This window comes from Dama dama, chromosome 16 (genome assembly GCF_033118175.1).
Source record: "Dama dama isolate Ldn47 chromosome 16, ASM3311817v1, whole genome shotgun sequence".
Taxonomy (NCBI): domain Eukaryota; kingdom Metazoa; phylum Chordata; class Mammalia; order Artiodactyla; family Cervidae; genus Dama; species Dama dama.
This window is the reverse complement of record NC_083696.1, coordinates 40,346,241-40,359,392: the sequence shown is the minus strand read 5'-3', so window position 1 is coordinate 40,359,392 and position 13,152 is coordinate 40,346,241. Positions and strand designations below refer to the sequence as shown.

The window sequence follows — 13,152 nt, the reverse complement described above, 5'->3', positions numbered from 1 at the left end:
CCTGTAGTAAATCTCTGCGTGTAACTTTAATCATTTCTTTAGAATATATTTCTATAAATTGCTGGGGGGCAGGTTGCATACCTTCAAGGCTCTGATATATGCCCAGTTCTACCAGTTTCCCCTTGCACTGTTGCTCCACGGAGAGTTTTCACTCAGGTACCTCTTTTAAAACTAGCTTGACTTATTCAATTAGCACAATGTACATAGCAGGTGTTAAAAAATATCACCAGTGGTTACAATCTATGTTTAGTAAACAGTTATATTAGAAGGATTAACTTCTTTACCAAAGGATTAACTGTGTCTCTCTTTAAAAGTGAGATTCTACTGAACATTTCTAGTGCACCTAAATTCACAGGAATATAGTATACGAATCATTTATGACAAGACCCAGAGAATTCCCTGGTGGTCCAGTGGCTAAGACCTTGCCTTCCGATGCAGGGGATATGGGTTCGATCCTTGGATGAGGAACAAAGACCCAAAGACCCCACATGCCTCACAGCCAAAAACAAAAACAAAACAAAACATGAAACAAAAGCAATATTGTAGCAAAATTAATAAAGGCTTATAAAAAATGATCCACATAAAAAAAAAAAAAACTCTAAACAAGCAAACAAATCTTCAAACCTAAGACCCATCCATCTTTTATTTTCTGATGCTTGCAAATTTCTGAGGTGAGTATCCTCTATGACCTTTGCTTCTCTCATGTTCACCACTGCCTGGAGCAATTCTGCCCGGTCTGGGTCCCCTCCCAGGCTGTCTGTGGAGCCCAGTAGGTTTCCAGGATGCACAACTGCTGATGCTGAGTGTTGAGTGCACAGTTTAATGAGGGTGTTGTGGCCTCTTTTCATGATCTGTCCACTAGTCAGTACTCAATGGACAATCCCTTTGCCTCCCTCTGCGCTGGTCAGTGGGGTCTCCATCAGGCTCTCTTCTTTCTGGGAGGAGGCCAGCCCTATCACCATCTCAGAAGTCTCAAGGTAACATGGTCTGACTTAGCTGGTAGCCCATTCTCAACACCTGCCATGAAACGAGATCTTGACCTCCCTAATACCCAAAGCATCCCCCACTCTGTGCGACCCTATGGCCTGTAACCCACAAGGCTTCTCTGTCCATGGGATTTTCCAGGCAAGAATACTGGAGTGGGTTGCCATCCCCTCCTCCAGAGGATCTTCCCAACGCAGGGATCAAACCTGGGTCTCCTGCATTGCAGGCAGATTCTTTACTGTCTGAGCCACTAGGCAAGCAGAAGGTTGCTAGAAGAATGTATTTTCTCTTTCTGAATAAAGTATGAAGCCAGGTCAGCGTTCCTGGCCCTCGTGGCTTTCCTCCCCCTGAAGACTGTGACTGATGCCTTCAGCCCAAGCAGAGGGGTTCTTTGAGCAATAGCCCCATGAAGGTAATTTTTGGTGTGCCGTGAGCATGTGGAGGGCCCTGTTGGTCTCATAATTCTTGGTCCTCATAACGAAAAATTCCCCTTTGACCTCAGTATCTAGGACAGTGGGCTTCTCTTGACTCCTGGGTTTGTTTCTACCTCATGCATGGTGGTGGAGGTGGTTTAGTTGCTAAGTCGTGTCCGACACTTGCGATCCTGTGGACTGAAGCCTGTCAGGCTCCTCTGCCCATGGGATTCTCCAGGCAAGAATACTGGAGTGGGTTGCCATTTCCTTCTCCAGGGTATCTTCCCAACCCAGGAATTGAACCTGGGTCTCCTGCATTGCAGGCAGATGATTTACCAACTGAGTTATAAGGGAAGCCCAGGCATACTGTGAATTATATTAAAGACCACGTTTCTCTCTTTCCTCTGGCTGGTAGGAAGCTCACTGTACAATGACGATGTATATGACTCTATGACAGTAAATGTATGTGCTAGGCTAAGTTGCTTTGGTGTGTCCAATTCTGCGTGACCCCACGGACTGCAGCCCGCCAGGCTCCTCTGTCCATGGGATTCTCCCGGCAAGAATACTGGAGTGAATTGCTGTGCCCTCCTCCATGGAATCTTCCCAGTCCAGGGATCGAACACGTCTTTTACATGTTCTGCACTGAAAGGCAGGTTTGTTTTTTTTTTTTATCACTAGCACCACCAGGGAAGCCCAGTAAATGTATAGGTCTCTATAATATATAAATTTTTATTAATCTCTATCAGTTCCAGTTTGAGCCACTCTCATTTTGCCAATACCTACTTTTTAAAAATTATATATATATATATTATTTTAAATATTTATTTATTTGGCTGTACCAGGTCTTAGTTGCAGCATGCAGAATCTTCAGCTGCAGCATGTAGCATCTAGTTTCCTGACCACGGATCAAACGCAGGATACTAGCATTGGGTGCACGGAGTCTTAGCCACTGGACCATCAGAGAAGTCTCCCTACTTTTTTTAAAATCTGCTTTTATCTTATGCTACCTTGAATTTTATTTAGGTTTATATTATCTTAGTTTCTTTTTTGATAAATGGTATATTAAAAATATAAATAAATTATTAAGCTGAGAAGACTCCTGATGAGGATGAGACCACATCTCTCTGCCTGGGGGTCTGGTAAGGGTGGTACTCTCACTTTTTCCTCGCAGAAAGGATGCAACAATTTATAATGTCTCCCCAGAGAAGCTCACGCTGGGGTTGAGAGTCCTGCTTTACAAGGGTTATGAAATGCTGAATGGGTCTAAAAGGGGAGAAGTGACTGAGTTCAAGTTTAATCTCCCTACTTCTCCATGATGGTAAACGACAGGGCATCGCTGTTTCTTAAGCGCTTGCATGTGTCGTTGTCACATGTAATTTCCAGTCTCTAGGAAAAACAACAAAGACTGTGGATCATAGCAGTGAACTAACTTTGCCAAGATCAGCTAGTAAACGGCAGGCAATACATGGTCTGGAGTCCTTTGGCCAGGCTCAGGGCCTCTCCCATCTCCCTAATCCACAAGGAAATCCTTTGATAAGGCAAGGAGGGTGGGATCCAGAGAATAACACACCCACAAGGCTGTCAGCTGGTCCTTTCAGCTTGGAAGGGAAGCTACTGAGATGGCCATTCTGAATTCTGGCCAGGGTAGGGATGGAGGTGGGGGTGGGGGTTCCCTTCTATATTGTCAAGCTCTCTAGGATTCCCAGGGAGTCACTAGGAGGTTAAATCACCCTGTGTGTGTGACAACAAAAAATGATCTATGTCTATGTCCTTTTTTTTTTGACCATGCCACACAACATGTGGGATCTTAGTTTCCTGACCAGGGATTGAACCTATATCCCCTGCATTGGAAGCACAGAGTCTTAACCACTGGATCCCCAGGGAAGTCCCAGGAAATGATCTGTGGGGCAGGGCAGAAGGAAGGAAGCTGACCCACCAAGCAGTGTGTGTTTCACTGCTAACCCAGAAGCCGGCTCCCAGGAGACCAAGTTCTTAGTCACTTAATTCTCCTAAGGCCACTTAAATAATCTACAGTGACCCTGCCTTTGAACCCAAGGCTCCCAGACTCCCAACCCCTCCTTCTAGCCTTCTCCACTATTATCAGGCAAGATTCCAGGGGTGCCTATGGGGGTAGTTCCTCTTGCCCCTGATTCTTCTCACTTAACAAGAATCCATCCCTGCTCTCCATTTTGCTCGGCTCATAGCAGAAACCCCAAGCACAGCCTTGCAGGGAATAACCAGTGAGACTCTGTGCCCCTCCTGGAGCCTGGCAGGACAGTGACTTTTGATAAATGTTACATTAAAAATATAAATAAATTATTAAGCTGAGAAAAGGAGCTCTCACTTTCCGAGCAGGCGACTCCAGCCCCATACCGCGCTCCTCCCTCAGGGCAGGCCACGTCCTCCCCATCGTGCCGGCAGTGCGCCAGGGACAGCTCCGTTCCCGAGCACTTCACACCACTCATGACCACCTTGTTGGCGTTGATATTTCCATGCCAGTACCAGGTCTCCTGCGTGAACCAACAACAACAAATAGCCAGCACATCACCTTGAATTGTCACTTTCCCACATTTGATCAAATTTCAGCCTCACCAAAACCCCCAAGGCTTTATGATCCCATTTTTCAGATGGAGACAGCCAAGACACAGTCACCCAAGTCATGCGGTTTGTTGGTGGCAGCACAGATGGGGCCCACCGCCCGCACTTGGATTCTGCCCCTCTCCCCTTTTGGAAAGCACAGCTGAGAGTGTGTGAGGGGTACCGCCTGCCCCCTCCTCCCGAGCCCTGGGCAGACATTACTAATCTATCACAGCACTCTCCTCTAAGCCTGACTGTGCTCCCAGAATCCTTCTTAACACTGTGCTCCAGGGAGACACCACCAACTGATCAGGATCGGCAGGAGAGAAGAAATCTAGTCACATTTGTCAACAGTTCCATCTTCATACATCTCATTTGTTCTGTTTTTCTAGAGAACCTACACACCCCTCATCCTCTAGAGAGAAAACTGGGGCCTTGGGAAGGGATAAGGCTTGCAATCAGGACACTGAGGTCAAGGGTAGGCCCGTCTCACAGCCTCCGCTGTGAGAATCAGGTGTCTTAGGAAAGAGCTGACAGGGAACAAAAATAGCTGGATGGCCACTCTGTTGCAATGAGCACTGTTCTTCTACACTCCATGGAGAACCAGTGGGTGCCTTGGCTAGTCATAAGCAGGATCAGCAGAAACATGACGTGGCTGTGCAAAGTCAGGCTTCCAGAGGGCCCTGGGTACCAGAGGTATGCCCCTTCCTTCTGGATGGTTTGGGGAGTTGCCACAAGGCTGCCTGGCTAAGTTCTCCCATGTCACTACTAAGAAACCCCTTCCTCAAGCAGCCACCCAGGGCACAGGGGCTGAAGTCAGGGTTAGCAAAGTGAGATGGGGGTGCTCTGGACATTTTCCTGTTCTGGGAGAACCTTAAGAAAGGTGTTTATAGAGCTTGGATACGAGGACCTGGGACTATTTATTCCATGTTCAGAGAGGCTGGGAAAGGTGGCAGGTCATTATGTAGCCAGCTGGTGGGGGTCCAACTGGGAAGTGACCTCCAGCCTCCTGGCTCCCACTCCTCTTGCCCCTGGCCTCTTTCCGATAATGTTCCATCCCAGGATGGGGTCCAGAGGGCAATGATTTTTTAATCCAAAGCACTGCTTGTCTTTCTTCTGTTCCTTTCTGATGGAGTGGGAGCCAAGCTGCCCTCCCTCCTGAGCTGGCGGCAGGAGGAGGTGCAGCGGCTCTGAAAGGGTCCTGAAACAAGGCCTGGGGACCCGCCAGCCAACCAAGGAGAGGATGCATGGATGTGGACACAGCGAGGAAGCATGTTGTGGGAAGAGGGGCCGGCAAGGGCCCCTGGTACTGGTCTGAGACCTGTTAGGAACTGGGCCACTCAGCAGGAGGTGAGTGATGAGTGACGGGTGAGTAAGCGAAGCTTCATCTGCCTCTCCCCATTGCTCTCCATCACTCACATTACTGCCTGAAGCATCCACCCCGCCCAGTCCCTGTCTGTGGAAAAGCTGTCTTCCACAAAACCATTCTCTGATGCCAGAAAGGCTGAGGACCACCGAGCTAAGGTGTCTGGGGTGTTGGGTTGGGTGGTCTCCACATGCTCCCCCATAGGACTGAGTGGCTTCCCCCTGCAAAAGGCAGGTAGGGACACCCCAGAATGAGTCCCTGGCATGGCCAAGCCCAGTGCACAGAGCTGAGACCTGAAACCAGAGTGCAGAGAGCGCGTGACCCACGCAAGGACTCGGGGCTGCAGGGGGCAGAGCACTGGAGGACAGGATGAGGTTTTTCCTCCAAGTCCATGGCTCTCTACCTCCTGGGAGTCACAGAAGGTGGGGGCTGACGAGAGATGGGCAGGATTGGACTGGATGCAGGGTTCAACGCCCTGCCCGGTGGGATGGGGGTGGGGGCTTCTCACCTGGAAGGCATTGCTGGCAAACCCCAGGCCTAGCTGCCGGCAGACGACCATGGCCTCCACAATGCCCCAGTTCTCACCGCACACCATGCCCCACACGAGGGACCCGTTCCTCTCCACCAGCACCTCCACTCGGCCCTCGTAGGGGTTTCGGCCCCCGTTCAGGCGCAGCTGTGGAGGGAAAGGAAGGCATGGTCACAGGGAGGGGAAGGCAGGTTGATGCCCCACTATGGAACTGCCTTCAGTCTCAATCTCTCCAAGGCAGGGGCTCCTGCCTGCGACACAGAACCCTGGCATCACTGAGCACCTACTGTGTGCCGGGCATCGTGCCCAGCAGGGTCTTCTGCGTTAGGTGCCCCTCCCCTGCCTTACTGCAGCCATCCTAGGACCCTAGATGCCAATGCAGCTGGGGAGACCCACTGACCCCACTATAGACCCACTGACCTCACAGTAGAATCTGCTTCCGCTGCCCATGGGCCCACCAGGGGGGTGGGTCTCAGATCAGATACTTGGAAAGGTGCAATAAGGAGCCTTAAAATGGTAGAATCCCCCAACTCTTTCTGGGACCATTTCCTCCTCCCCACACCCTCTCCTGTACCTGGGTTCCAGCTCCTGATTGCATCTCTTCCCACAACACCCCCTGCTGTCCTTTCTAGAAGAACTCTTACTTGACAGTCCCACCTGGCACCTTGGAGACCCCAAATCTAACTGGTCCTCTTTTTCTCTCTACACCTAAGCCTGTGCTCGACCTCCCCCTCATTCTCTGTTTCAATGAAAGGCACTGCCCGCTCCCCGGGGGCAGCAAACCATGTAGGGTGAATGCAGGGACCACAATGTGTACATAACGGGGCACAGCTGTGTGCCCAAGAAGCCATATTTACAAATATAGGCAGAGGGATGGATTTGGACTGCAAGCAATCGTTTGCTGATCCTGAATCTATTCTGTTACACAAGCCAGAAATCTAGGAGCGAGCGTCAACATCGCCCTCTTTTTTTTTTTTTTTTTCATCGCCCTCTTTCTTATCCCTTACATCAGGAGCTCCCAACCAACCTCCTCCACCTCTGGCTGTTAGGAACTGGACTGCACAGCAGGAGATGAGCAGCGGGAGAGCAAGCGAAGCTTCACATCTATGTTTGCTCCCCATTGCTCTCCCATCACCCCCAGATGGACCGTCTGGTTTCAGGAAAACAAGTTTAGGGCTCCCACTGATTCTGCATTATGGTGAGGTATATAATTACTTCATTATATATCACAAGGTAATAATAATGAAATGAAGTGCACAATAGAGGTAATGCACTTGAATCATCCAGAAACCATCCCTCCCGCACCAACCCATCCTGGTTGGCGGAAAAACTGTCTTCCGTGAAACTGGTCCCTGGTGTCAAAACGGTTGGGAACTGATGCCCTACATCCCATCAGAATCTCCCTCCATGGATTTTATCTCCCAAGTCCCTCCCACTCACACTCGTCCCTCCAGCTCCATCTTACCCCTCTTCCCAGGCACCATCGCCTCTCGCCTGAAACAGCCCTCCTCACCCTCCTCCCCTGCCTCTCCTCTTGCCTTCACTGACCTATTCTCCCTGCAGAAGCCAGAGTCACTTCTGAAAAACACCCGATCACGTTCCTCCCCTAGAACACGTCCATGGTTTGCTTCACTTCTTCCCTCCTCACATGTCTCTCTGCTCCCTGTTCTCCTACCTCCAGGCACACGGCCTCCTTTCAGTTTCCATGGCGACCTAACTCTCCTGCCCAAGGTACACAGACAGTCTCATTTCACACTGAAGTCTGTTACACACAGAGGCCCTTTTGCTTTTGGCTGGTCCCACTCATCTTCCCAACTCTATAGCCGACGTGGCACTTTTCTCCATTGGGGGTCAGTGCCCACTTGCAGTCTCTCTCGACATCTCCTTCTTAGCATTCTTGACAATTATAATTAAGCTAGTTTATAATTTTACAAATTAATGGCTGCCTCTCTGATGATATATAAGAGCCAAAGAGCAGAGCTGTGTTGGTCGGTTCACTGGGGATCAATAACCAAGACGGCACCTCTCAGATGTTAAGTACACACCACAGCTCCTTTTGGAATGGGTGAATACAACACCAGGCTTACAGAATGAAAGCATGGACCAACACATGGGCCCAAGCCCATAAAGGGAAGAAGGATAAGGTATTCGGATTAAGGACTGGAATTTGGGGGAAGGGCTCTGAAAATGCAGTCCTTAATCCAAATACCTTACCCTGCTTCCCTTTATGGTTCTAACAATTCGTCCCTTTGAGATAAGACTTAATACTCCAGGAATCTTCAGCTGTTTGTTTGCCAGTCCTTAGCAACAGCACAACCCTTAAGTCATAGGTCTTAATTCCTATGGACTTGGTGGCTGGGAGGGTCATGTAGGTCAGCCGGCAAACAGACAAGTCGAGGGCAGTCCTGACCTTAGATCTATCTACCAGGGCTGAGTCGATGCATAAATGGCATATATGGTTCCTGTAAAATGCTCAAACAGGGCCTGGCACTCAGGGAATGCGGAGAAACCTCAGACATCATCACAGCAATGATCGTCATTAGGGTGGGAGTCCCAGCAGAAAACAACCTTTCTTCAGAGGACCTAGAAGAGGTCAGAGCAGGTAGGAAGAGGGCTGGCCCTCAGAAGACTGACATTTGTCTTCCTGAGTGCCTCTGGGCTGGAGGAAACCCCAGTCCAGGCAGTGGACATTGGCTATGGATTGCACATCACCTGTGACTAACATATCTTTGTTGTTGTTGTTTAGTCACTCTTGTGACCCCACGGACTGTAGCCCACCAGGCTCCTTTGTCCATGGGGATTCCCAGGCAAGAAAACCGGAGTGGGTTGCCATTTCCTTCTCTAAGAGATCTTCCCAACCCAGGGATTAAACCCGCATCTTCTGCATTGGCAGGCAGATTCTTTATTGCTGAGCTACCAGGGAAGCTGGATCTATGTAAAAACAAATAAGCAGGCAGAGCCATGGAGAAAGTCCTAGAAAGGCCTGAGCCTCAATGGGAGGCAAGCCAGCCAGCTCCAACATCCACAGGAAGGCCAGCAGCCCTTGGGGAGGTGTACCTTCAACCCACTGGGATGTCTCCAAGTATCTTCAAGCCATCCCCTCTGCTCATTTGAGATCTATTGAATACCTGTATTTCATCCTTTATGTGCTTACTGAATTCTGCCAGTAATGTTGGCATCTCCTCAGAAATGAATTGTGTGTAATTCACCAGATCCATTTATTCATCCAGTATTTATTTGGCTTTTACTGTGTGACAGGAGCGGGCTTCCCAGGTGGCTCAGTGGTAAAGTATCCGCCTGCAATGCAGGAGACTCAGGAGACACGGGTTTGATCCCTGGGATGGGAAGATCCCTTGGGGGAAAGAATGGCAACCCACTCCAGTATTCTTGCCTGGAGAATCCCATTGACAGAGGAGCCTGGCAGGTTACAGCTATGAGGTCGAAAAGAGTCAGACAGGACTGAACTGATTTAGCAGGCACGCATGAGACAGGAGGAGTGCTGGGAAATTCACAGGCAAACTCTCAGAGCACTTACCATGTCCCCCGCCCTATGCAAGCCCTTTATGGACATTCGGTCCTCACAGCATCCCTAGGAGGCAGTGGTACCGTTATCCCCATTTCATAGATGAGGGGAGTCTCAGATGGAGTAAGCATCTCTTCACTACCATACTAGACCACCTCCAAACCATCCACCTAAGCCCGCTTCTTCAAGGGTGCTTTTGTCCCAAAGTAGGAGTCACTGAGCCAGAACAGAGGACCAAATTGGTGCCTTACAGTCAGGATAGAGAACTCCTCCTGCTGGGAGGTTGGGGTCCTGAAGCTTGGGCCCCATGTTCTGAGGCCTTTACAGTAAATCCCCTACATAGGAAGTAAATCCCCTTCAAGTTGCAGATTTTCAAGGATGCGAATGTGCCCGTGCATGCCAGCTGCCATACTCTACTACTGTATTTTCAAGGGTACAAGAATAAAAATGTTTTCTTTTTTGTTTGTTTGTTTTTTATGTATTATTTGTGTGAAAAGTATCATAAACCAATTACACTACAGTACTAATAAATAGCCAATTGCGCTAGCCTGGGTACCCAGGCTAACTTTGTTGGACTTACAAACAAATTGAACTTACAAACCCACTCTGGGAACAGAACTGGTTTGTATGTAGGGGACTTACTGTATTGTCCATTGGAGTCAGACTGGGTCCTGAGGCTTAGGATACTAAAGCTTTAATCACTAAAGTGTTAGTCACTCAGTTGTGTCCAACTGTCTGTGACCTCATGGACTATAGCCTGCCAGGCTCCTCTGTCCGTGGAATTCTCCAGGCAAGAATACGGGAGTGGGTTGCCATTCCCTTCTCCATGAATCATTAAAGCACTTAATTTTGTGCCTTGTGGAAACCATCTCGGGTTGCCTCCAAGCATCTATAGCCTTGGCAGGGAGTGGTGTGCCAGCCCCTCACACACACACACCCTCCCACCTGCCTGGTCTCCTGTGTCTCTGGCCTCCTGGACTGATTTGGCCTGGAGGCCACTGTGTCCAGGACAAACGACAGTAGGGACTGTGATGGTGACCACAGGACCGAGCTCTAGGCCACAGGCTGAGCCTCTAATGGGCTCAGGATAAGCTTGCATCCTGATTTAGGGAGTCTGGAGCCTTCCCTCTCTTTGGGAAGTCCAGATCCTCTCCCTTTCCCCTCCGCGTGGTTTCCGAGTCCCAGCACCAAGGCTGGTGGAGCCGCAGGCCTGCAGAGAGGTTGCACCCTGGGGCACCGAAAGCCATGGGCAGGGACCCCTGCTGGGGGCTAGGTTAGCACTGAAGTTCAGAATGTCCCTGATAGCTTAGGTGGTAAAGAATCCACCTGCAATGCAGGAGACCTGGGTTCGATCCCTGGGTTGGGAAGATCCCCTGAAGAAGGGAAAGGCTACCCACTTTAGTATTCTGGCCTGGAGAATTTCATGGACAGTCCATGGGGTCACAAAGAGTCGGACACGACTGAGCAACTTTCACTTCACTCAGAATGCCAGTGGGTGGTGCTGATGGATAATTGGGTTTATTATTATTTTTTATTTCACTAGGGACTGTGCCCTGCCTTATTGATTGCACTGGGGTCAGCTAGCTCCCTCTGCTGCCCCTCTCCTAGCACCTCCCCTCCAAAAAAGAGACTTCATTTTGTTTCCCTAAAGTCTGCAAAAATTCGGATTGGGGAGCCTGAAGAATTCTGAGTCCAAACTTTTTCCTGCTACCAGCGGGCAGCGGGGCTCCCAAGTTTGAGTCTAAAAATGAAGACTTGAGTCTTATATGAGACTCACTTATGCTGAGTCTCAATATGAAGGCTCCTGTCTCTAGGGCTCTCTTTGGGAGGGCCCCTGTCCTTTGTCCCCCACTGTCTGTGCAGCCCAGGTTGCTTGGCCAGGTGCTCCTGTCCTAGGTTCTAGAGCCAATGGGAGTCAGAGGCTCTGGCTGAAGAACGTGTCTGTACACTGACTCTGAGGCAAGGAAAACATAAGGCCTTCAGTGGGAGTTGGGGCGTCTCCTTGAGACACTTCCTAAAGCTCCACGCTGTGGCCATGCCGCCAAGGCTGAGCAGGCCTGGAGCAACCTCTGTAACAGGGGGCAGGGTTTCATCACCCCTGGAAGAATCCAGGCACCTCAAGATGTTTTGGGGGCCTTTTCTTGTTTCCTAGAGGAGACTGGGGGTTTCAAGAGAGGCTGGCCATGAAGTTCAAACTCAGCCCAATACATAGCTCTCCATTCCCAGGGCTCCCCTTCTGGGCACCCCATTTCAGAAGTGGCCTGGCTCGAAGTTCCAGTATCCATGGAACCCCAAAAGGGCTCGGGGTCAGCCAGGAGCCTCTGGCCCACACCCTCTCCACCTCATTACCCCTCAAGGATGCCAGGGGAGGTCCATCCTTCTCCAGATTTCTTAAAACAATCCCAGGCATTTCTTTTTTCCTGTTCCTGTGGTTCTTGGTGGCAGCAGTATGCGGTTTGAAAGAAGGGAGTGACGTGCAGGAAGCATGAATAGAGAAAACAAAACACCTACCTCCAGCCAGTGGGGCATGGTGAGGCAGCCCTGTGTTTTGATAAGGTTGTGGTTCACCAGTCCCTCACCTGTTTTTGGAGGTGGCAGGTAGGAAGCGAGGTAACAGGACCCAGGTGTTAACAGGCAAGCAAGCATGGGCACTCTCCAACTCACATTCCACATGTGGGCATGGTCCTGCCACCCAGATGTGCCAGGCCCACAGTTCAGAGGAGAATCGGAGGTCAGTAAGGCTGCCAGGGGACCCAGTGTGGACTAGCTCACCTGGGAAACCCACCTGCCACCCCCCGAGCCTCTCCACCGTGGCATGTCTCCCCAGCAATGAAAGAAACACAGCTTGGCTGTGGCTGGCTGGATGACACCTCCCAGTTTCATGTCTGTGAGTTTCATTTATTAGTCATTCAATAAAAAGCCAATTTCTTAAAGAACTGGGGGTTGGAAGGCAAGCTAGGAGTCTCCTCGCTCACCTCCTTATTTTCCAAGGAGGAAACAGAAACCTGGGAGACTAATTAAGGAATCAGCCAGTGAATGACAGGAATGAACTGACTTCCCAGTCTTTGTGACCCCATGGACTGTAGCCCGCCAGGCTCCTCTGTCCCTGGGATTCTCCAGGCAAGAATACTGGAGTGGGTTGCCATTTCTTCCTCCAGGGAATCTTCTTACCCAGGGATCGAATCTATGTCTCCTGCATTGGCAGGCAGATTCTTTACCACTGCGGATCTTTTACTACCGGGGAAGGAAGCCCTCCCAGGGGATAGAAATGGCCAGATTCAGGCATAAAGCTTTCCCACACCCCATGCTTGAGTGCAGGGCTCACCTTCTAGAGCCTGTAGGGCCCCTGAAAGGATGAGGGTGTTTTGTGCTAGGAGTGTGGTGCCCCCACTAGCATGACTGGGCACACAGCCTGGCTCAGCTCCACCCACCATAAAGCCCTTGTGGAAAATCTCATTTTCTTTGGCCTAGGGCTTTCATTTGGGTTGAAAGCCCCATTCCACCCAAGTCCAATCTGTCTGAAGTGAATGGTACCCCAGTGCACGGGGACTCTTGGCACGCCAGCTTTTAGAGCTCTATTATGGCTTTTTTAGAATGCTGCTCAGCAATTAGAGACAGCAAGCCTTTCCCCCAGCTGTGGGGCTGTGGCCCACACCCCTGCTCATTACAAGCAAATGTTTGGCTCAGCGGAGAGCTGTCGAGTTCACATTTTTAGCCCCATGGGGCAGTAAGCTGCTGTGGCTGACCAGTTCAGTAGTGT

The 13,152-nt window shown here is 50.2% G+C and overlaps 1 protein-coding gene across 1 annotated transcript in view; it reads right to left on the bottom strand.

The window, feature by feature from the left end:
- Nucleotides 1–13,152, bottom strand: part of LOXL2 (lysyl oxidase like 2) — a 109,330-nt gene that overhangs the window by 19,122 nt on the left and 77,056 nt on the right. Inside the window, exons 8-9 of the mRNA XM_061163883.1 lie at nt 5,849–6,016; nt 3,742–3,907 (exon numbers count right to left, since the gene is read on the bottom strand). Of these exons, the coding sequence (XP_061019866.1) occupies nt 3,742–3,907; nt 5,849–6,016 (334 nt within the window). The remainder of the gene's footprint in view (nt 1–3,741; nt 3,908–5,848; nt 6,017–13,152) is intronic.